Genomic DNA, 25,090 nt, shown 5'->3' on the forward strand with positions numbered 1-25,090 from the left:
AAAGTCTGCCAATTTTCCACCCGAGGCCAATCCTGCATCTCCATCCCTCACAGTGCAGCAGAGCAGCTGCAGTCCAGCTCTGGCGTCGGGGCACACAGCACCACTGCCATGCTCCGAGAGGCGGCTGGGGTCAGAGCCAACCTCGGCCCTCACACCCCTCACCACAGGCGCTCCTCTGCTGTGAAATCCTTGCAGGCCACCTTTGAAAGCCAACCAAGAGCCCTAACGCTACAGGCTGCAAATCCAGTTGTGCCCATAAAGACGCTTTTTACATCGGCACATGATGCCAGCTCCAGAGCATTCTGTGTCAGGGCAGCACAGGAACACCCCACAGCAGCCCCTCTCCCGCCTCTCCAGGAGCGTGAGGTGCTCTTGGGCCTCAGCTCGATCCAACCACACCACCCCCCATCCCAAGAGGATTTGAAAGGGCACGGATGGAAGCACTCACATCCCCAAAATGGGACAACGAAGGCTGTGCAAGCACTATTAACTGAACTTCCACAGGTGGCTGTTCCACAGGAAAAGCCTTGCCCAGGGATGCCACGTGCCAGCAGCAACACCAGGATCCAAACCCAAAGCCTGGATCCCAAACAGGGAAGGAGCAACCCGTTCGTGCTGGCACCCACACCCTGCATCAGCCCTGCAGACAGGAGAAGACACATCTGCTGGCCACCTCCCCCTAGGACAGGGGAAAATGGGAGAGAGTGAACGCTGTACAATCCCTGTCCAATTGCTCGACTTCAAAATAGGAGTTTTCTGACTTAAAAAAAAAAATGCAGAAATTTGCACATAAAAGTCAAGGAAGCACGAAAGGAACCCCAGTGACTCTCAACTCTGTTCTTCGGCACTGGCAAGGCTGCGAACGGGAGCTCTGGGTGCACAGGTCGGCAGGGGAGTGGGGCTGGAAAAGCCCTGCCAGAGCAAAGCAGGAGCTGCCAAAACACTTGGCCTGGGAGAAGGCTCGTCCGGCAGCCCTGCTCCAATGGGAAATCACAGCTAGGGCTGAGAGAAAGGCAAAAGCTGCAGTTCAAGAGGGCTTGGAAGGGTTCACTGAAAGAAGTGGAGGCTGCTACAAGACCTGGGCTTGCAGGAACCTTCCACAAAGATGACCTTGTCCGATGCTCAGCCACAAGATTAGGGTCGGGATAACGCTGAGACAAATAAAGTCCAGAGCTGCAGCTGGAGTGGAGCTGAAAAGAGGCGGCAAAAGTAGCTGGCAGATGCCAAGAAACCTGGGCTGGGAGAAATCACTGGCCCAGGTCATTGGTGGGAGAATTCTCTATAGCTTCCCAGGAAAATCAAGGTTATGGCTGAGAAAGGGAAACCCAGAGGTGCAGCAGCAGGCGGGTGAGGGAGGGTTTGCCTGAGCAAAGTGGGGCTGCAAGAGGCCTCAGCTGGGAGAAAGCCTTCATCCGGGACACGGCTGGGGGCTTGGCGCTGGCTCCGCTGGAAAACTGGGGTCAGGGTTCGGAGAGTGAGAACTTCTCAAGCTCACGTGCAGCTGGAAAGGGACTGCCTAAAGGAAGAAGGGCTGCCAAGAAGTCTGGGCTGGGAAACAGCTCAGAGGGCTTCCTTACAGCTCAGCTAGAAAACAGCTCTGAGGGTCAGGGGTTGACAGGAAGGAAAGCTTACACTCACAGCTGGGGAGGGCCCACAAGGGACTGTCAAGAATCAGAACCATAGAGTCACTTAGTTCATAAAGACCTTTGAGATCATCGAGTCCAACCACACCTGTCCACAACTAAAATAGATCCCTGAGCACCTCAGCCACCCATCTTTTAAACACCTCCAGGGATGGGGACTCCACCATGTCCCTGGGCAGCCTCTGCCAGTGCCTGAGAAACCTCTCCGTGAAGAATTTTCCTCTAATATCCAATCTAAGCCTCTTCCAGTGCAACTTGAGGCCATTTCCTCTCATCCTACCGCCTGCTACTTGGGAGAACAGCCCAACACTCACCTCACTCCAACCTCCTTTCAGGCCGTTGTAGACAGTGATGAGGTCTCCCCTCAGCCTCCTCTTCTCCAGGCTGAACTCTCCTGCTCCTCCACTGCTCCTCATAAGGCTTGTGCTCCAGCCCCTTCCCCAGCTCCATTCACAGTCTCCAGACATGCTCCAGCCCCTCAATGTCCTTCTTGTAGTGAGGGGCCCAAAACCAAACCCAGGATTCGCCATGTGGCCTCACCAAGAGACCTGAGCTGGGAGACGCCACTTGCCGGGAAATGGCAGGGGCCCTTCCTTACAGCCCGGCAGGCAAACAAGGGTTGGGTGAAGCAGTAGAAAGCCTGGTGTTCCTGCTGGTGCTGTCAAAGACAAGGAAGGGCTGTCAGGAGTCCCAGGCTGAGCCAGTTTTCGCATGAGCTGTGGGTTGGGGTCTTCCCCACAGTTCTGCACAAAATCAGAGTTTGGGTGGAGTGAAAGTGCGGGCGTAGGGCTGAGACCGGGCTGAGGCTTCAGCAGCCACACAGGAGCTGACGAGAGCTGGGCTGCATCCCAGCTTCCGTCTGGGAACGGTTGTGGCCTCTGCTATTGCTCTGTGGGAAAAGAGGAGCCAAAGCCAGGGTCAGGGTTAGGGCCGAGAGACAGAGAATGGCTGGAGCTTCTCGGAGACTGCAGCTGGAGAGGGGCTGCCCAGAGACTGGGGCTGGGGAACCTCATCTGGGTTTCCACGTTTAAGGGCTCAGATGGAAAGTGAGAACTGGGGTTAAGGCTGACAGAAAGCGAAAGCCTGGGGTTTCAGTGGGAACAGGGTTAGAAATGGGCTGTTAAAATTACCTTAGGTCGGCAAGAGCCCTTGTAGAGCACAGCTTGTCGAAAGGTTCAGCTATAGAGTTAGGGTTAGGGGAACACTGATGGAAAGAGAAAGCTTAGAGATGCAGCTGGAGCAGGGATGGAAGTGGGCTGCCAAAGCAAAGTGGGGGCCTGCAAAGAGAGCAGGGCTTGGAGAAACCTTTGGTCTAGAAAACAGCTCAGCAGCCTTCGTTAACAGCTTCCCATGGAAAAGGAGAGTCAGGCTGGAGAGAGATCCTGGAGCTGCAGACAGAGCGGCGCTGCAGAGGGGCCGCCAAAGGAAACGGTCAGGAGACCTGTGCTGGGAGAGGTCTCTGCTCTGCAACACGCCTTGAGCACCATGCCGACCGATTCCCAAGAAAAGGAAGGCTCAGGAGAGGACTGAAGGATGAGAGTGGCCACTGGAGCAGGGCTGGGAGGTGGCAGCTGAGACACTTGGGATGAGAGAAATTTTTCCCTGTGCAGTGCCCGAGGGTCCTTGTACAAAGCTCAGCAGGAGAATGGGACGAGGTCTGAGGGAAAGACAGCTTCTCCATGTAAGGTAACAAAGAGGCAGCCATGCTAACAGGCTCTGCCCTCCTGCATCAGGTGCACAGAGAACAGAGCACACTGACAAACAGCATTTTCTAAAATCAAATGTTTGTTTGCAGAGGCTGGGGCCCTGCTGAGGCTAGCTGAATTCTTACAAGGACAGGCAAAAGATCAAATTCTGCCTTTTTTTGTAACCTCTTCCTCAAAAACAACATCCCTTCTTGTGGAATCCTTACATGAAAGTCAGCCTGAGGCACTGCAAAGCTCTGCACTCCAAAACAGGGAGAGCTAGACAAGAATTATTCCAACTGCACAGAGGAGCTTCGTCACAGGGAGCACCAACACCAGCTAGGATGCAACTACATTAAATCCTATCTTGCGGGAAGGAGCTGCAATTAGACCAGCCTGCCAGTCTGACAGCCTCCACAGCCAAGAGCTGAAAACATCATGTGTGTGAACAAGCAGAAGAGGACTATGCCCACAGGTCACGGATTCTGAGAGCAGGCAACAGGATGAGCCTGCAGCCATCCCAGCTGCTCTCAGCTGAGGTCCCACTTGCCTTTTAGGAGACTCTGCTGGAGGGTTCTCACAGCTGAAACTCCAGTTGACCCTGCAGTGCATCCTCCAGACAAGGTTGGGCTGATCCAAGTTCACTGATCACTAAGATACCTGGCAAAAGGTGTCCTCCAGGTAACGTAACACACAGAGGCCAGGATCAGCCAAACAGGGCCAGCCTTGGGGCCTAGACAGGACAGCCACTTTGGTGGAATGATGCAGGGGGATTAACCTTTGGCTCAAGTTTAGGCCCCTAGAAAGATCTCAAGGTGCTGGAGTGCATCAAGAGAAGCGAAATGGTCTGGAGCCCAGGGGTTGTGGGAGCGGCTGAGGGCCCTGGGGCTGTTTACCCTGGAGAAGAGGAGGCTGCGGGGACACCTCATTGCCCTCTGCAGCACCTGGAAAGGAGGTTGTGGCAAGGCAAGTGCTGGTCTTTTCCCCCAAGTAACAAGATGAGAGGAAACAGCCTCAAACTGTGACAGGGAGGTTTGGACTGGATGTTAGGAAAAACGTCTTTACTGACAAGAGTGGTGAAGCACTGGAAGAAGCTGCCCAGGGCAGTGGTGGAGTCTCCATCCCTAGAGGGATTTAAAAGCTGTGTGGATGTGGTGCTTCTGGACACAGTTTAGTGGTGCAGTTGGCAGTGCTGGGTTAAGTGTTGGACTTGATAGTCTTAAAGGCCTTTTCCAACCTGAACAATTCCGTGGTTCAAAAATTGGGAACAGACCCCCAAACCAGTAAGGCACATGGCACAGTCAGGGGCTGCTCCTGCCTTTCCCTTGGGGCCACATCCAACGTGTCTCAGCCCCTCCCTCTCCCCAGCTCCCACGCAACCATCACCAAGGACGAGCCCTACAGATGATTCCAGGCATACACTCTCTGAGTGCAGGCTGGCATTCCCCCATTGCACTTTCACCAACATCTCTTCAAGTATTCTTCTTCCCAACAGGACCAGATGCTCCAGTAGCCCCTTAGTCACAGACACACAAAGGCACTTCAGAAAGAAAGTTTTATTCAGCCTTTATCTAAAGAGCAACTTTCATTTCCTGCAGGAAAATCACATCTGCAGCGCAGCAAGGAAGGTGGGGGTCAGCAGCTCGGAGCGCAGTTCTGGTTTTGCTTCGCCTTCTCTTCCCAGCTCCATTCCTCTGGCTACTGTGTCCAAGCCCTGACCTCCTCTCTCTTCCCTCACCATCCCAGTGCTCCCAGGCCCCCCACTTCCTCACACAGTCCTGCCTGTTCCCCCAAGTCCCATCCAGAGCTGCCCCGGGACAGGGGTGGCACAGCCCTGCCTGTTCTCCCAGGACAACAGGGCTACAAACTCCAAGAAAGCAGAGGCCTCAGCACTTGCAGAAACTGGCATCTGCCCCCAAATGCCCCTTAACCAGCATGGATGAGAAATGTTTCGCTTTATTGGAGCAGATCCCTGCAGCACGGGGCCGTGTTCGCTGCCTGAGAGAGGCAGGTGCCTTCCTTCTTCACAGGGAAGCACGGACAGATTTGATCTGTCAAAATGAGCTGAGCCAGGAACCAATGTGGGCAGTTAAAACAAAAACCAACACCTGACCGCCAGGTCCTTAGAGACAGTCAATCATCTTCAGAAGGATGAACAGAAGGGACGTACAATTTTCTCCAAGGGAAGAAGCAAGCACAACAGGAGCTTGGATTGAAAGAGCAAGCAGCGCTCACAAATCACCCCCTGACTGACACAGGGCACCCTCAGGCCTGTGTGCCAGGAACAATGGTGAGAACACACACCAAAAGCCTGCTCTTTCTTTTCACCTTCCAAGTAGGAATTCTGCACCAAAGCCCCTCCAAGTCTGCTGCAGAAGAGAATGGAAACTGGCAGCAGCCTTGGGTTATACCACAGGCACCAACAACAGTCACCTGTAAGGTGACATGTGCCACTACAGCATATGTTTCAATGCTGAATTTCAGACCACAGTCATGGCAAACTCACTGACACAACCAAGCACCCAGCACCATGCACACATATACGTATTTTAATGAAGTTATAAAAAAGGACTTGGGGTGCTAGGGAAGGAGAAGCTCAACATGAGCCAGCAATGTGTGCTTGCAGCCCAGAAAGCCAAACCACGTCCTGGGCTGCATCCACAGCAGTGGGACCAGCAGGGCCAGGAAGGGGATTCTGCCCCCCTGCTCCACTCTGGTGAGACCCCACCTGAAACCTGGTGTCCAGTTCCAGAGTCCTGAGCACAGGAATGACATGGATCTGTTGGAGTGAGTCCAGAGGAGGCCATGGAGATGATCCGAGGACTGGAGCACCACCTGCACAAGGGCAGGCTGAGAGAGTTGGGGTTGTTCAGTCTGGAGAAGAGAAGGCTCTGCGGACACCTTAGAGCAGCTTCCAGTACTGAAAGGGGCTCCAGGAAAGCTGGGAGGGGCTCTTGATCACAGAGTGCAGGGATAGGACAAGGGGGAACAGTTTTCAGCTGAAAGAGGGGAGATCGAGGTGAGATCTTAGTAAGAAATGTTTTCCTGTGAGGGTGGGGAGGGCCTGGCCCAAGCTGCCCAGAGCAGTCTTGGCTGCCCCATCAAGGCCAGGTTGGATGGGGCTTGCAGCAATCGGATCCAGTGGGAGATGTTCCTGCCCATGGCAGGGGAGCTGGAAATGGATGAGCTTTGAGGCCCCTTCCAATCCAAACCATTCTGTGATTCCATGATTCCAGTGGAGAGACTGCACTTGCTCCTCAGCAGGGCTCTGTGATACTGGAGTCCTAGGCCAGAAGTGATAATCTCCTGATGCCAGCTCAGGAAGCAAAGCAACCTGAGTCCAGTGTTCCCAACTGCACCATGGCTGAGGGGAGGAGCCCCTCCAGCAATCCAAGGTAAGGGTCCACTGTCAGCCAGGAGCACATAGAGACACTGCAGGCTCACAACTCTGTCTAAAATTACTCTGAAAACATGAGCTGGGGTCCACGCCTCCGCCGACCATCCTCAGGAGGAGCCAAAAGCCAGGATTTTCAGATAAGCAGCTTTCCCAGCCACTTTTCCAACAAGGCAGACTGGAAGCTGAACTCATTCTGCGCTTCATCAAAGACATTCAAGGCGAACAGGAGCCCCACACTGCAGGCTGGAGGCCTCTCTGCTCATTACAAAGCACAGAAGCACTTTAGGACTGCACACCCAGCTCCACACACACTCCCTCACCCCTACCTGAGATGCACCCGCTCCAGGCTGAGCCCACCTGCCAGCCGTGCTCCCCGCAGATCCTTCCCAGGTGCAGGGGCAGCCCCAGGCACAGCTCAGCAGGCTCAGGCTCTAGGGAGGTGACAAAGACAAGGTCTCACTGCAAGCAGCTCCTTTGAGATATAGGCATCAAGAAGCATTCAACCTCCATCTGTAAGCAGGATTCTGGTGACACTTCCTTCCGGATGAGGAATGCGAGCCTTGCTCACCTCCTCAGCAGCATGTGGCTTTTCTCTTTCCTCCCTCCTACAGGCCTGATTACAGCAAGGATCCTTTGAAAACACAGGTCCCAGAGAGGCACAGCCTCCATCAGCCCCAAGGCCAAGCAGAAGGCAGGGAGATAAAGGAGAGAGGAGAACTGCACAGCCATGCCGTAAAATCGCTGCTTTTCAGATAAGCAAACCTGCTCTGTTGAAGCGCCTCAGGAAGTGCTGCATGTCCTCGGCGTTTGGGCACAGCTTGAAGGAGATGAGCTCAGCCAGGTTATCAGGTCCGAACCTGCTGCCCAGGCCTGCAGGTCAGCAGTGAGTTGGGCTCAGGGACTGCAGTCGACCCAGCTGGAGCAGGGAGGCTCAGCACTGTGCTGCACTGGTACCAGAAGATGTGCCAACTGCCCTGAGAAAGGCTGGCAGGGGTCAGAGTACAGACTGGTGCAAAGACTCAGATCTCTCCACAGCAGGAGTCAGTGCTCCCAGAAGCACAGAACTGCAGGCAGCTCCCACAGCCACAAGCCCTTCCAAACACAAGGCAGCAACAAAGGGCACTGGGAACAGGGCAACTGAGAATGTTCAGAAGATGGTCTCACAAGTAAGGGTCTTAATCTTCTTCTGCCTCACACCACAATCCCTGTGCCAGTGTCAACAGCGTCCTTGCAGGCACATCCCACTTTGGGGTGGCGGGAACACCCCACTGCCTCACACAAACCCCAGCAGTAGCTCTTTGGGGGCAGGAGGTGCTTCTCCAGCCCTGGCAGCCCGAGAGCTGCTCTGGTCCCCACTGCCTGATCTCATGGTGGCAGCAGCCCTTGGCTCAGACACAGAGCATCAGTGCCTCATGCCTGACAACAAACTTACAGCCTTGAGGAAAGGGGAGAGCCATCTGCAGCCACTGCCTACCACGCAGAGACAACAATGAGCCACGTCATCTTTGTATCAGGGTCAGGCATCACACAAAACCTTCCAGGCCTTTGCAGAGCTGAGGCGTTAACACTGCTGCTGCAGCAGAGGCTCCTGGAATCCTGGTACTCAGCATAGTAGTGGTACAGGAACAGCATCGGCATCTCACAGCGTGCCCCACTGCACAGCCTGGAGTGCATCTCGCATCAACAATGGACCAGCAGCACATCAAGCCGAGCTACACCAGCATCCTGGGCAAGGGCCAGCCTGGACAAGCTAACATGGATCATTCCCAAAGGAGTAAGGGTGCCCGCATCTGCCTGAAGACGGCCAGAGGAAGTAAGTACTGGCCATTGCTTGCCAACAGATTTGCTGCGTTGGCCTGCTGCTCCTGCCCTAATCACTATGAGCGCTATGGAGCAGCAGGTGACAAGCCAGGACGGATAGGCTCCAGCAGGCTCCCTCAGGCAAGCAGGAGCAGAGGCCTGTGGTGGCACCTGCAGGGGCCTCCGAAGGGCTCCCCAGCTTCAGCAGCTTTGCTGTTTGCAAGGCAGACAGCAAGGCTGAGGACAAACAAGCAGGGTTCAGGCACCAGCTACCCTCCCTGCCTGGTGCATCAACACTGCAGGTAAGCAGCAAGAGAGAACAGATGGGTCCAGCTGGGACAGACAGAGCAGAACTCGGAGCTTGCACTACCCTTCATCCATTTAGCTCAACCACCATCCTTCTCCCAGTCACCAAACACCAGGAAGAGACATCTGCAGTCCCTTGGTGCTGTTTACTTCCTGATACCTTATAAATTCCTGTTTCCAGGCAGGGCTGCACAGACACGTCTCAGCCAGCAGAGCTACCGAAGCTTGAAGCCTGAGTATCTGTGCTGCAATCCAGAGGGACTCAGGCAGCCACATTCCTGTGGGCCGCACAGAGAAGGGGCTCTGCGGAGCCATCACCCTGCCACTGGGTTTAGAGAGGTGTTCCTGTTCACCTGGTGCGACTGGACAGGGGAGACAGCCCTGACCAGAGAGCTGCCTGTGAAACACTAAGCAGGCAGAGCAGGGGAGGGGAAAAAGGAAATACAGCAGCAGAGTGACACTTCTCTTCCTGGCTCCTCCCAACCCGGATTAAGGAGGTCTGCGTGGCCCAGCAAAGCCTCCTCTGCTGGGCAAAACAGCAACACAGCTGGCTGCTCCTCCACATCACGCTCCATCACCCGCGCTGCTCTGCGGGATGCGTTTGGAAGGAGAAACCAGCCCCATTAGCAGCCACTCGCCAGCAGGCTGTCACGCCAGCCCTGGCAGTGCCGAGCCCAGCTTTCTCCCACAACTCTGCTGCAGCAGCATTTGTTTGTGTCTGCAGCTGCTCCATGCATTCGCCATGGGAATCCAGGCTGAAACTCCAGCCGCATCAAGCGCAGAAGCAGCCTCTCCGCCTCCACTCTGCGCAGCCTCACAGCTCGCTGAGCATGCGGAGCCAGCAGGCAGTGCTGCAGGGGGCACGAGCCCCTGGAAAGCGGCCTGCGGAGCGGGGAGCTGCATTCCCGGCCCTCCGCAGTGCCTCCCCCACACCTGCCACCAGCCCCTGCCGGGGGCAGAGAATGCAAATCTTGGGTTGTAATTTTTCCAAGTTAAAAATAACCCAGTAGTTCAGTGAAAGGGAAGCAGCAGCAGCAGCGAGGCAGAGGGCTGGGGAGCCTGTGAGCGTGATGTGAGGCAGCTACAGCATCTGTACATTTTTCCTTCCCGAGCAGAGGCTGTGAGAGGCAGCTCCCTGTTCTGCGCATGCAGCCGTAGGAAGCAAGGCCCTTTCAGCATCCCAACTGCAGAGGTTTCACTGAGCGGCCAAACGCTCTTGGTTTCAGACCTGCCCCCACACTTCCTCACCACTCCCCAGCCTCAGCGGGCAGGGGCCACAGGTCTCGCTCCCCTGAGCAGGATGGAGAAAGCAAGAGGAGAAAGGAGTACACAAAGCGGACTAAATGATCCAAAGTTGGGAAACAAACAACCCTCAGGCAGGTGTTCATGCCCAGGGCAGGCCAAGCAGAGCATTGCCCCAACAGCCGGCCCCAGGGAAGTCAAGGCCACGCTCTGAGCAATTTTCAGTCCTTAAAATAACTTAATTTTAAAAAAAAAAACAGAAGGCAGAGAATTAACCGTGTTCCGTGGAGCCTGGGAAGCCACGAGATCTGTGATAAGGACACCAAGCACAGGTGGCAATGCTACCAGTCACCCAGGCTGTGCCTTGCCAGGACACTCAACCCCCCAGGGGAACTGGCAACAAGACTTTGACAGGCAGGCAAGAAAAAGCCACAACCTCCCTGCCACTTGCTGCAAGGGGCAAGGAATACGGCAATGCTGCACAGCATTCCCCCCATCCAAAAAGCGTGCTCAGCACCAGTACTTCTCCCAAGCCCCCCTGCCCCTGCCCAGGCAAGCTCTCAGCCCTGAAGTGACAGCCGCGTCAGAGACCCCCAGGGACAGCGCTGTGCCTGTGCACAGAGGATGCTCTGTTGGCATCCAGCAAGCACAAGAGCACATACAGGCTGGATGCAGCCCCCGGGAATGAAGCTTCAGTCAGCTGCACTTCATGACTCTCATGACAGGCTCACGCGGTTGAAATGGCAATAGCTCCTTTTTGGAGGGTTTTCAAATGCAGCTCCTAACCCAGCCCACAACCACAATGACCTTCAGCAGATATTTCAGAGCTGTGCAGCGCACAGAGCTGAGAACCGAGGGCTCGTATAGACTCAGGGAGCACGGCAGCAGGCAGGGACCCGAGGAAGAAAAATGGCAGCTGGAAATACCTTTGGGTTTGTTCAGCAAAGGCATAGCATGAAACGCAAGGACATGAATGGCCACCCAGCGTGCCCATGAAGACAGCGTACTCTGGCTTGTGGCTAAAGACAGGGAAACCAGGTCTGAGCTCTTCCTAAAATGTATTCCTCTACCACCTTCATGATCAGCTCAAAATAAGGGGACACACTGCTCCCCAAAGGCACTGAGGGTTGAGATGTGGCCATCTGCAGTGTGGGGATGCACCTGGAGTGAGCTTCACCCCATTGCCCACCACAAGGATGCACCCAGCGTGAGCAGCACCCCATTGCCCACCACAAGGACGCACCCAGCATGCTCTGCACCCCATTGCCCACCACAGGGACGCACCCAGTGTGAGCTGCACCCCCTTCTCCACACCATTACCCTGGCATGCAGGAGCTGACAGGAGTGTAGCAGGTTTCTCAAGCACACGTCTTATCAGCAGGCCAAGAATCTCACTCCAAACAGTTACTCACAAGCCGCAGGCACTGGATTTTAATCCTCAGCATCAGCAAAGCAAAAACCAGAGGACAAATAAAACAAACCTCTGCAGCTCAGTACCTACACAAACAAGGAAGGGAAGGGAGGCAGGCCAAGCCAGCTCGGCCTCACAGCTGGCACCCAGCAGGCTGGGCTCTGCAGGTGGCAGGGCCGTCACCCCCTCAGGGGTGCCAAGGGCCAGGATTTCAAGGGTGAGGGTGGTTGGAGGGTGTGTGAACACGTGCAGCGCTCCAGTGCAGGCAGGGGCCTGCAGCAGCTCCCTGCAGGCAGCATCCACCAGCACGACTTGCGTGTCCTGTCGAAAGCATCACCAGGCTCACACTCCTGCCACGTCAGCAAAGCCCATTGCACTGATGTGGCGTTTTCCAGACCTCTGCTCCCCATCAAATACCAACATGCTCTGGTGTGGCATCTGACCCAGGCCACCACACAGGCCAAATTAACAGCCCTGTTTGGCAAATCTTAACAAGCCTCTTCTCCACTACCAGTGCCAAGTTCTCCTTCCACGGATTCACAAGCCGCGGAACGCTGACCAAGCCAACAAGGAAGGGTATGATTGGAGTGTCCAGGGAACAGACTGTGCCAGGGGCTATAACGCCTTCCCACTTCTCCCACTACACTCCTAGTACTTCATTTCCTATTTTAAAAGACAGTCACAGATACCACGTTTTCCCTTGCACTGCAGGAGAGTCCCGAGTCGCACAGGCCAGTACAGTCTGTGGTGGACTCCCCAAACCACAGCTTCTCACACAGCTCCTACTCCACTGCAGGCAGCTCACAGCCTCTCTCCTCACCTGCCAGGAGCTAGAAGCACATTCCTTGGAATGGCAGCTCAACCCAGCTGCAGAACCAGCTTCCTGGCAACCAAAAATATGCCTAGTAGGCAACTCCTCTTCTTTAGCCTGGGACCACACACCCAATCTGTTCCTCCACATGTCCAGCAGCCTCAGTGCTGAGGGGAATGTGTGCTAAGGCTGTCACGGAGACCGTGCAAAGCCTTGTGTAAGCGACAACACATCCCCAGCCACACTTCAGATGGAAACGGGCAAAATAGCTCTGAGGACCCACTCTCGGTGCCAGAGGCAGCCTCTCTTCTCCAAAGCGCCTGGCTGTTAACCCTGGGCAGAGATGGGATTGTGGGCTCAGCTCCTACTGGCTCCCGGAACCAGCGGTTGTGAGGAGCCAGGCTTCCCAGTAGCATAAGGAAAGCGTCTTCTGAATTACTGGGCCCATGGGAGCACAAGGGTTATTGCAGCTGCCTCAGAGGCTTTTTGTGACAGGGCAAATCCAGCTGCTCTCAAGCTATCAGGAGGGAGAGTGGTTTCAGCAGAAACCAGCGCCCTGCACATGCTGCACATTTCCCTGCTGCCTTTTATTTCTCACGCACAAGCACTCAGAACTCCACTTTGCTGCCCAAGTCCATGCTCAAGGTCACCAGCCCTGTGAAGATGCCACCAGGCACATCATTTAGCCCACAGCACCTTCGTTAGTATGAAAAGTGTACAAAAGCCAGCTCAACCCTGACAGCCAGCCAACTCCAAGAGTCTTTTATAAGGGTACTGCTTGCAAGCTACAAACCCAAGAGCACCCAACTCCAGCCTATCCCACACCGGGTGGCTGAAAAATGAGATGGTATTCATGAAAGCACAGATCTTCCCCTCTTGCTGTTGTTCATATCCTGCACAACAAACTCAAGCTATTGTAAAACAACTTTGCCACACGGCAGACAGGTCCTCAAAGGCAGTCATGGTGCTTTGTGCCTCTGGTTTCCAACTGTCGAATGGGCATAAAAAACAGACTTTGCAGCAGGGCTGCTGAGAGGACGAACAAGCACTTGCAACACACCTCAACACTTGGCTGCAGACACGCATGAAGAGCACACGCGACACCCATAGCGTATTTCCTGCTGGGATGGCAAAGCAACACTGGCCACAGCTCTGAATTGTGATGGAGACTCCACTGCAGAGTCTGGTCCAGTGGAAAATCACGTCAGTCTTCCGCAGCTGAAGCTCCCTGCCACAGAGACCTCCACGGTGATTGCCTTTACCCCTGCCAACCATCCAGCTGGTGTCCACACTCCCCGGTTTGCAGCTGTTACCTCCTGGCTTTCATTTATTCCCTGTTGCCCTCTTTCTACAGCCATGGTAAAGCAGAAGAGTGACCCAGGATTTGCGCCCTCCGGCCCCAGCTTCACCCAGGTAACAGCCTATGGGAACATGCCCAGAGAAACCCATCCAAGCCAGGAGCCGAATGAACCGTGGCCAAGCCACCAGCAGCTGGGCCACAAGAGCACAGTCAGCATTTTAAGCATCTCCAAAGCCTCACAAGCAGGATGGACACCATGGCTTCGCCAAATGCCTAGCCTGTGCACAGGCAGCAACTGGGGAGGGCTGTATGGTGCATGAAGTAAGCCCAGGGCCAGCCTTACTTTGTCCACCATGGCCACATCTCGCATCTCAGTTCCTGAGAGTAGGCACTGAAGGCTGATTCCAGGCTACAGCCTGGCATGTGATGAGTGAGCAGCTTTCCTTCAGGCTAGGTAGCACTGCCAGCCTGGTCCTAGGGCTGTCAAAACCCAGGATAAAGGACATTCGGCTCAGATTGTGCTCTCACACACAGCAAAGGCTGGAGGGGGGAGCAGCAGGGATCTCAGGAGCAAAAGGACATTTTGCTGCACTGCTCACTCCCCACATACAGGACATCTGCACCATCGACTTAGAGAGGTCACTTCCCTGATGCTGCCCTGTGGGAGAGGAGCTCCAGCACACACCGATCACCCTGCCAGCACTGCACACCCAGAAAGTGCCACGCACTGTGGGAGCCAGGCTGTTCCTCAGCACCCAGGAAGGCATCATCCCAAACAACCACACCCTGAGAGCTTACTGTGAGCTGGGGCGAGGTCCCGCAGCTCAGGACATCTGTTCTGCCTTTACAGCCTAAGAGAAACCAGCAAACCTTGGCCCAAAATAGCAACAAACAGAAATCTGCTGTTACCAGGCCTGAGAACTTGCACAGTGAAGCATTAGACCTGTTTCCCAAGAACAGGGAGAGAAAGCGAAACGTAGCAAACTCCCCTGACCGGACACAGAGCAAGAGCACCCTTCACAGTGGCACAGCTGTCCCACAGTCCTCAGGTCCACACCCCTACAGACACCTTTGCTTCAATTGCTCTGTCCTGCAATGCTGTTACTCCTTGGTGTTGACCCCCAAGGGCTTCCAGTTTATTTTGAGTTTAACTCTCCGGGATACAAGTTCTCCAAAAGCTCAGCTGAAGCTACTTCGAAGGACAAGCTCCAGAGTTCAGGTGCCATCCGTAAGGAGACATTCCTCTCAATCACCTCCATGCTTCGTTGCATTTGTGCTTTTGCACCATCCCATTAAACACTCCCACATTGGAGGGACAGAGAAGTACCCCCAAAAAATTAATTGATTCTTCATGTGCAAGTACTTGGGAGTTTGGCAACACCAGGTTTGGTTCCCCCTTCAGGTACAGGCCAGTCTCTAGTGCGCTTGGGTGACCTTTTTAAACAGTGAGCACCCAAAGTTCTGCCCAGACATGCTGCAAGTAAAGTGCCACGGAAAGCCCATCTGGAGAGTCAGCCCCTTCTCGTCCCAGCTCAAAACCTTTCCGTCAGAGAGTTCAGGCTGCAGTGGAGAGCATCAGCCTCGCCAGGCAGGACATGAAGGCAGCAGAGCCCTCCTCCCAGAGCACGCCACGCTGCAGTTGCTAATGCTGACTGTGGAGCACCAGCCTCGCAGATCCCTTGTCCTCAGCAGTGCTGGGATCTCAGAGCACACAAAGCCCCTTCACACAGCACCATGGGTCTCTCGTGCAGTCAAGCTGCACAGATACAGAAGACACCCACCATGGCTGGGCTCCTTCTGTCACCCAGCACAAGCCTCATGGGGTCAGCTAGCCATCTGGCAAGCATGTGGCATCAGCTGCACCAAACCACCAAGTCACTCCTATCGCTGCTTGCCTGGCAGGCCTCAGACATCGGTCTCCTTTGACATGAAGGCCAGGCAAGCAAACTGGACACAATAGCAGAGCACAGGTCCCACAGACCCATGTCCTAGCCCACTCTCACTGCATGTACTTGTCAGAAGTCCATGCCAACATGGTTTTCACATCTCCTCTCCCTCGGTACCTGGATGAGCCACTCATTTCCTGAGCCCTTCCTTCAGCAGGCACCTCTAGAGGAACTACCATGCAACAAGGTCCAGAAACCCACTTCTGCTCTGTGTCAGACATTGCCGCCTTCCAGCTCAGGGTGGCAGGAAGAGCAAGAGGTAGAGCTGCATCAAGGAAAAGGTTGAGGAGCACTGTCCAGAGCTCCTCAGACCCAGTATCATGCTCTGCTTAGGACAGCGGGCAGCATGGAGCCTGTCTAGGAACCAGAGCAGCACCTGCAGACACCTACAACTCCACACACAGTGCACCATGCCCCATCAGATGCGGGCACAGCCATTGCAGTCACACCTTGTTACAGAGCTCCCAGAGAGACCCTGCTCTTCAAGATTACAGCTGCTGAAGCTTCAAAGAGCCTGCATCCATTGTGACCCCCTGCTTCCTTTGCTTTCTGGATTCAGGACCCTAGTTCTCACTCTCAAAGCACAACATGGGACTGGTTCAGCTCCAAAACAGCGACGTTATTCTCAAACAGAAATTCTCACCCTCCAGAGCAAGGGGGTGGAGCAGTCACTGAGACCAGCCCACAAATCCGTAACCACTGCTCTGAAGAAATCTGGGGAACCACAAACCTCAGCACCTTCCCAGTAAGGGCAAGGCTTGCTTCAGTCCGCCTCCTTCGATCACCACTACCCAGAGGACAGACAGCGCATAGTCTCTGTCTGCGGTGGAGGAGAGAAACCTGCCGTTATGTATGCACAACAGTGCATGCCGGGAAAAGCTCAGATACCCTGGTGAGGGGCACCCTATGGGGACTGAGAAACATCACTGAGAAACTGGGCTTTGCCTGCCCTAAAGCAACAAGCAGAGAAGCATACAAATAAGAGCAATGCACTGTGCATTCCCACAGCACACCACTCTCCTTCCCAGGCTAAGTAGCACAGCATGCAGCAGGGATGCACCACACACATAGATAGAAGTCGCCAAGAGAGAATGGCGCTCCCTTCTCCGATCCTCAGTTAAGAGATGCCTAACACTTCAGCTTCATTTTACATTAAGTATGTTTTAAGTTCAACCAAAGCAGATGAAACATTCAGGGTTAAAGGTATTCTGTGCATGAGACCTAGAGAACTCAAAGCAGCAGCTCACACAAAAATAGCAGCTTTCACAGCACGTCTATAGCAAAGCACTAATGTTTATTCTTGTATGTAGGAATAACTTTAATTCCGCCTCAATGCACATATATAACAAGGCATTGATGTTCCTTAAAGAGCCAATACTTGACTTACATATATGTCACAAAATTGGGAGGTTTTGTAACTTTGCATCACCCTTGTTCCTGTGTGTAGCATACCAGCACACTCCTAATGCCAAATCCACCTTTGAAGGCAGCCACGGAGCATAAGGGACAGCGCAAAATGAACACCACAAAGCACAGAAACAACTCAGTTGTTCTGTTTCCTTCGTGACTCCCAAAGACAGGTTTAACAACTGGAAGTTTTTTGAAGAAAACTCAACTGTGTCCACATAACAAAAGTCTATTTCCAGTGCAATACAGAGGGAACAAAGCTCTCAACAGTGGCTGCTAATACGAAGGGCCTGGGGTCCTTCATCAGCTGAAGTCCTGCCTCTGCCTTCCAAGAAATACAAATGAGACCTCCTGGAGGAAGAGGGGTCTAGCCCTGTAGGTAGTTTTAGCAGCCCTGTGGCAGCAAGGGCCGGGTTCCATGCCAGCAGGCCAGGCAGGGACACGGCTGCTCCTCCCCACCTCCTGTTTGCATAGGCGTTTGGCCTGGGGTCCCACAACCACGCGTGTGCCCTGCCCCCCTAGGTGCAGGAGTTCCCAGGCAGCACCTTGAACAACACTTTAGGACCATGTACAATACTGAAAAGCGCAACCTTGCTCCTCCACTGCCCACCTGGAGAATGCATGTTCGTAGGGGGACACGGCCAGTTTACAGATTGGGTAAAACAGCCTTGCCACAGGTACTGCCTCCTTTCACTCAAACGTGAAGCCGGACTCTAGAGATCCCACACTTTTATGGAAATGTTTAAGAAGCACAAACATGCTGCAAGCAGAACTCTCCCCTGCTTTAGGCACACCCACCCCAAAAGGAGGCAATGAGTTTCCTGCAGTTGAGCCCAGACTTCCCAGAGCAAAGAGCAGACAGTGCCAGGCAGGCACCAGGCTTCACCAGGAGGGAGCTAAACTTAATTGCACCAGGTAAAACACAAATTAAATAGCCAAAAGCCACCCCAAAACAACTAACCAGATAACAATGCCTACCCCAATGCAAAGTTAAGGCTGCACAAAGTCAGGGCAAAGACAGGACAGCAGTAGACACACTGTACCTCCTCAGATGGATGTTAACTGCTACGGAGCAGCAGCCCTCACAGGGAAACCAGGCCTGGAGAGTGCAATGTGCACCCCATGGCCAAGCCAACACCTCGTCATCCTGATAACGCCCACACTCCTTGATCTATACCCTACGCACCATGGTAAGCACATTTCCAGTGCCCATGTGAAAAAACAAAGAGGGACTGGGACTTGGTTCCCACACTTCTCACTTTCTTTTCTGGACTGAAAGAGTGTTTTGCTCCTGTTAGAGCAGGATTTAGCCTCACTCCAGGCTGGGAATCCCCTAGAGGCAACAGGCTGCAGGAGGGAAACAGGCACCCCTTACCCTCAAGGCAGTGTTTCCTCCCAGGGAGAAGGTCCCTGCACAAAGGATGGGTCAAGTGCTCCCTGACCTCCTCAGTTACCAACAGCTCCTTTCCTAGCACCAGGCCCAAGGGCAGGGGCCCTACACCCAGACACCAAACTCCCCCAGCTTTTAACTGAGTTCCTGAGAGCCGAGTGCGCTCAGGCGTTCCCCGGAGTGCAGCCACAGCCTTTCTCCAGATAACTGTCGGGGACCTGCCTCAAACAAAGCCCAGCCACAGCATCCTAGGTATTTCCCACTTTCTCAGGCTGACTGGACACATCCAACAAAACAATGCAAAAAATTAATAGCCACATATTGGCAGATTGCTAGGCTGCATACCAGATTTTCCCATATAAGGGAAAGTTGAAGGCATTGTCCTATCACACGGAGAACATACAGCACCAGTCTGAGATACCGGAAAGCACAAACTGAGTCTCCTCGTGTCACAAGCTGACCCCCATAGCAGCTCGTTTCTCCCCTTCGCTGATGGTTTGGTCAGCTTTCCCAGCTTCATTATTTCCACAGGGGCTCATGCAGGCAGATGGCTGGGACAGGCACTGCCCGGGACAGCGCTCACAGCACACTGCTGTGCAAGGGCCCTGCACTTCCATACAGGATTTTGGTCCCACCACGCTGGCAGTGGCAGTGCCCTTGTTCCCAGGGTGAAGTGCAACTCTGTATGGGGTTCAGGGTGCTGAAAACCCACCACAAAAACTCTGTAAGCTGCCACAAATGCTTCTACTTGATCACATACCGACCACTGGCCCTGACGCCTTCCACAGCCTGGCAGCCCCCACAGTTCTGCCTCTGCTCCCACAGACCACGGCAAAGGCACCAAAACCAAAGGCTGCCTCCACTGTCCCAAGCAGGAAATGGGAGGAGAGAGGAGACGTGCTTTCACTGCTACATAAGCAATGAAAACAAGCCCTCTAGGTTGCCCTGAAGCCCTGCCAGCCCAACCACCGTGCTTCCCAGTGTCTCTTTAAGACCATGTCAGAGAAGCCTCCCTACTCTTTATACCCACCTGCTTTCACACTCAACACAAGGGATCGCTCGCAGTACAAGGCTGATCATCCCTCTCCCATCCTTCACAAGGGCAAGCTTCTCCTGCGCGCCGATGTGTGTGATACCAGCTCTTATCTCTGCAAACCTGAGACAGGCCAGGACACCGCAGCTTCATACAAAAAACAAAGGCCTGCTCTGGCAGTGAGCTCTCAGCCTTGCCATCTCGCAAAAACAGTTCCCTTGCTTGTGCAAATCCCTCCTGAAACAACACAAACCATTAAAGCAGAACACTTTACATTATCCACCTGTAAAAGTTTATAGCTTTGGAGAAGCTCTTGAGAGGATATTACAGAACTCTCAAGAAGACTAAATGTTAAAAATTATTACAATTACAATTTGGGCTAAGGGGGTGGGCTGGGGGAGGGATATTTGCTTCCTGTTAAAGAAATACAGTAAAAAGCCATCAGGAAAACAACATTCCTCCAAGGGCCTCCTCCAGCAAGCCACTGGAAACCAACAGACCCTGAAAACACCCCCAGCACCGACCAGCAAGGCCAACACTACCATACTCAGGGCTGCCTGCTCCAGAGCAGTAGTCAGACAGACCCCCTCTCCCATAACACCCACAGGCAGGAGAACAGAGGGAGAGGTAAACTCAAGCCATGAAAGAGGCACACGCTACCAAACCAGAGAGCAGCGCTCGGAACATGGTAATGAGGGACCCTGACAGCACCTTCAGCAAGAGCTGCGCGTTATTCACATGCTGCAAGCACAGAGAACAGCAAAAGAGCCTGAGTTTCACGGATCCCCACTGGATGGCTTTTAACACATGCATGCAAGCCCACAGCAAGAGCTGCAACTGCCTCCTCAGCAACAGGGCAAGCAGCGCCTCTCCTTAGTGGAAGGGGCCATGGCTATGGAGTGGGCTTAAACTTGACAAAAGTGAAAACGAACCAAGACCATTTCCCCCCCCCCAAGTCCTCTCATGGAGTCTGGGTTTTATTTAAATAATAACAATAATCCATACTTCCAGTTGCGCTGCACACCATACACATACACGTTTTGACAGGATGCAACTCTGGCATTATCATGCTTCAAGCACGAGGGGCAACATCCAACCAGCTTCACCCCCAGCTGCTGCACGCGTCCCGCCTTCGCAGTGCGGGAAGCTCAGCCATACCTCCCGCAATCCTGAAGGACCTGCAAGTAGAGGCAGCCACACCAACGTGGAAACGATAAGCAGAATTAGCTTTCCAAAGGCAAACAGACAACAACATTAAGCTCTGTAGTGAAAGAGGAATCAATTTTCCACCAAATAAGTGAGAAAGGAACCTGGTGGCAGCCCTGAACAAAACCAACCCAGTTGGAGGCCAGAAGCCTCGAGAGAAACAACCTATTTACTCCAGGAAGAATTTATTCCCAGAGCAAAACTATGCTGTAATTGCTTCATATTCCAACAGCTGGATCAAACCAACAATTCCTCTGCAGAACAGCAGAGCACAGCTCCTGCGTGCATGAGGTAAACAAAGAGCGAGGAGAGGCACTTATTGCTGTGCCATCACCCAACAGGGCCCAAAAGCAACAGCAACACTGCAAGGCAGGGAAAATACTCACACAGCCCAGCGTTCCTTCTCCTCTAGCAACACCCTAACCCTGACCAGTCAAAGAGACACAGACGGCACCAGCTGCCAAATACCTGTAGCCCTGCAGGTGAAGGAAGGGGTCAGTGATGAACATCTGGCAACCCCAGCCACATCGCTCTGCCCAGGGCAGCCCCCGGGCAGGATTACAGAGGGCTGGAGTCTTCTGCCAACCTGCAGGTAATTGCACAACCACAGCCAACCGCCTCCCCTCGTTCTCCAACCCCAAAAGCATCCCCTGCATTTCCCAAGCAGGAGGTAAACAATAAAAAAAACCCTGAGCTGTTGGCTAAAGGCATCCCAGCTCACTGAAGAAATAAACCGAGCACTTTTTACTGACAAGCTCTACCAACCCAAAGGCCAGCAGCAGACCAAACCGAGCCGCTCTCCGTGTGCCGGGGCAGCCTGCCTGGCCTCTGGGGTCCCCGACTTCACTGCGAGTTTGGCATAGTTGTCGGCAGGCAAATCAATAAACAGAGAAAACGGGTGTGCGCTCGGCGGCACCAGCGGGTGTTGTCATCTTCCCCCATTCTGGGGGGGCGCTTCTTTTGCAGCGTTTACCCTACAGATCGGGACTAAAGCCTCCTTCAGTCACCGGCGAGGAGGGGGGGAGACCAACCTGCACAGTGGGGCTGAGCGGGGCGAGAGGAGCCCCAACCCGCAGAGCACAGCGAGGGGCAGCCTGACCCGGGCTCGGGGCTCTGTAGGACGAAGGGGAGCGGCATCCCGGGCAGCACAGGGGTCTCGGGGCTGCGTGGGACGAATAGGGGGGCGGGGGGCGACCGGGGTCTGGGGCGGCGCGGGGCCAGCGGGAGCCCCAACCCGGGCTCGGGGCTGCGAGGGGGAGCCCCGAGTCGCCCAGCACAGGGTGCTCGGGGCTGCACGGGGTGAGGGGGAGCCCGGGCCGGGCTCGGGGCCGCGGGGGGCTCGGGGCCCGGGCCGGGCTGCGGCGCCGCGCTCTGACATGGCCGCAGCGTCACGACCGCCCCGCGCCCGGCGGGGGGGGACGGGGACGCGTGAGGGGGGGCCGGGGCCGCCCTCGCGCCGCGCGGACCCCGCGAACCGCGCTCCCCCCCCGCAACTTTCAAGCCGCCGGTCGTCCCGGCCGGGGCGCTGCCCCGCGGGCTCCCCCCGCCCCGCCTCGCGAGGCCCCGCGGCCGTGACGGCGCCGCCGCTCCCCGGGCCGCTCGCCGCGCCGCCCCGCGCGCGGGGGAGGGCGAAGTTCGGGGCAGAACTTACCTAAAATGGCTCCGCGGCCGCGCGCCGCTATTATTCGGTGAAGTTTCGCCCAGCGCCCCGCAAGGACAGCCGGCCCCGCGCGGGCCCGCCCCCGCCGCGCGCCCATTGGCCGCCGACCGAGCCGCGCCCGCGCCCATTGGTCGTCCGCGCCGTCAGCCGCGCGCCGCCCGCGCCGCGCGCCCCATTGTGCTCCCGCTCGCGGCGCCGAGAGCGCGGCGCCCATTGGCCGCGGCGCCGCCCCCGCCCCGCGCGCCCTCCACGTCCGCGCCCGCCGCGCGGGACCCGGATGGGAAACGGCCTCGGGGGCGGCGACCCCCAGGAGCGGGTCTGAGGGAGCCGGGGGTGTGGGTCCCTGGAGAGCAGAGAGTACTGGTTCCTGTTGAGCCAGGAATGTGGGGACTGCACCTGCAGAGCAGGGGATACTGGATCCCATTGAGCCGGGAATGGGGGTGCCTGGAGAGCAGGGAATACTGGTTCCCGTTGAGCCAGGAGTGTGGGTACCCGAAGAGAAAGGGATACTGGTTCCCGTTGAACCGGGAAGGTGGGTACCCAGGGAGCAGGGAATGTGGGTGCCTGGAGAGCAGGGAATACCGGTTCTTGTTGAGCTGGGAATGCCAGTGCTCTGACAGCAGGGAATACTGGTTCCCGTTGAACCGGGAAGGTACCCAGGGAGCAGGGAATATCAGTTCTGATTGAGCCAGGAATGTGGGTGTCTGGAGGGCAAGGAATACTGGTTCCCATTGAGCTGGGAATGCTGGTGGTCTGACAGCAGGGAATACTGATTCCTGTTGAGCCAGGAGTGTGGGTACCCGAAGAGAAAGGGTTACTGGTTCCCGTTGAACTGGGAAGGTGGGTACCCAGGGAGCAGGGAATACCAGTTCTGATTGAGCCAGGAATGTGAGTGCCTGGAGAGCCGGGAGTACTGTTTCCCGTTGAGCTGGGAATGCCGGTGCTCTGACAGCAGGGGATCCTGGTTCCTGTTGAGCTGGGAATACCAGTTCTGATTGAACCAGGAATGTGGGTACCTGGAGAGCACGGCATACTAGTTCCCGTTGAGCCAGGAACGGGGGTACCTGAATAGCAGCGAATACAGGTTCCTGTTGAGCTGGGAATGCTGGTGTTCTGACAGCAGGGAATACTGGTTCCCGTTCCCGTTGAACTGGGAAAGCTACTGCCTGTTGAGCCAGGAATGCTGTTGCCCACAGAGCAGGGAATACCGGTTCTGATTGAACCAGGAATGTGGGTACCTGGAGAGCAGGGGATACTGGTTCCCGTTGAGCTGGGAATTCCGGTGCTCTGACAGCAGGGAATACTGGTTCCCATTCAACTGGGAATGCTGCTGCCTGGAGAGCAGGGAATACTGGTTGCCATAGAACTGGGAGTGCTGTTTCCCAGAGAGCAGGGACTACCAGTGTCCTGGGAGTAGGGAATACCAGTTCTGGGTGAACCAGGAATGTGGGTACCTGGAGAGCGGGAGATAGTGGTTCTCATTGAGCTGGGAATACTAGTTCCCAGAGAGCAGGAAACACTGCTGCCCAGAGCAGGCCGGAGCTGCCTGTGGCAGGCTTAGGCTCAAGCTCAGGTTCAGTATGGGCACTGTGAGCCCTGGTCCAGGGGAGCCTCAGCCCAGGACAGGCCTGCCCAGGCGGGTGTTGTGCTAGAATTCTCACCCGTTCCTGGTCCCATTGCGCCGGGGGCTTTGACTGCAGCCAGGGCCCCTCCTGAGGCTCAGCCTCCTCCTTGGTGTGTGGGACCCTCAGAGCCACCAGTGCAAGAAACCCGCAGGCAGGCGCGAGCTGCTCGGGCAGAGGAGCAGGATGGCAGCATGGGGTCACCCATCCTCCTGCTGGGCAGAGATGCTCTGAGTACGTTACCCCCAACACCAGAGGCAAACTCTGTTGGAGCTAGTTAGCTGTGCTGGGGTTGATTAACCAAGGGCAGTGCAGCCTTGGCGTGGCAGTCCTGCCCGCTGGGGCCTGGGGGTGCTGGCACAACCCTGCGCTGCGTCCCCAGAAGGCTCATTCAGCACCGGCTGGTGCCTGTGTCCTGTGCTGTCTGGCTGGCACATTCCTTTACGCCTTCCCACTCTCCCCAGCTGCTCCTGTCTTGGCTGTAGCTCTTCCACCACTTCTGGATGGCTCCTGGGCTGGGAGCAGGCAATCCTGCTGGGCAGCACTAAGGTGCCCTGGAGGGACTGTCACTGCACAGCTGTGGGTAAGGCACAGAGGGCACATCCAAGGGATACAGCTCTGTCATGGAGCTGCATCCATCCCATTCTACACCTTCTCCAGGCCTCCTGCACAGACCAGCATGCCACTGGGCTCTTCCCAATGAGGCAAGACTTCCTTCAAACACTTAAACATTGGAATAATCTCCCCAAGGAAGTGGTGGGTTCCTCTACGCTGGACACTTGACAGGGTGCTGGGCCATCTCATCTAAACTATATCTTACCTAACAGGTTGCACCAGATGGTCCCTTCGAACCTGGCATTCTGTGATTCTCCACAGCATTCCCCTTCACCCTCTCTTACTTGCTCCAACCCACATCTTCACCCTACAGCCTTTTTCCTCCAACTGCCTTGCTCCTTGCCTGTGAATAACACTGGTGGATGCTGCTGAGATCTCACACGAGAGTTCACCTGGCAAATAGGGAAGAAGTTTTGCCACCTTCATTGGTGAATTGCAGATGTGTTGGTAGGAAAAGACCACAGGAGGCCATCTTAAAGATTTCCAGAGGTCGCTTCCCAGCACCACATTGGCAAACAATACAAGATGAGCTCAGCTATGGCTCTGCCTACCTGAGCCGTAACACCCTTCATGGCCAGGGATTCCCGTGCTGCTCTGGTGATCTGTGCGAAGGCTC

At 55.2% G+C, this 25,090-nt stretch overlaps 1 protein-coding gene across 3 annotated transcripts in view; it reads right to left on the reverse strand.

Moving 5' to 3' along the window:
- CHD6 (chromodomain helicase DNA binding protein 6) overlaps positions 1–22,337 on the reverse strand; it is a 90,867-nt gene extending 68,530 nt beyond the window's left edge. For all 3 annotated transcript variants that reach the window (XM_054081211.1, XM_054081212.1, XM_054081213.1), the window contains exon 1: positions 22,229–22,337. In XM_054081211.1, the coding sequence (XP_053937186.1) occupies positions 22,229–22,334 (106 nt within the window). In that variant the 5' untranslated portion in view covers positions 22,335–22,337. The remainder of the gene's footprint in view (positions 1–22,228) is intronic.
- Between the last annotated feature and the right edge of the window lie 2,753 nt (positions 22,338–25,090).

Source organism: Cuculus canorus, chromosome 16 (genome assembly GCF_017976375.1).
Source record: "Cuculus canorus isolate bCucCan1 chromosome 16, bCucCan1.pri, whole genome shotgun sequence".
NCBI classification, from domain to species: Eukaryota; Metazoa; Chordata; class Aves; order Cuculiformes; family Cuculidae; genus Cuculus; species Cuculus canorus.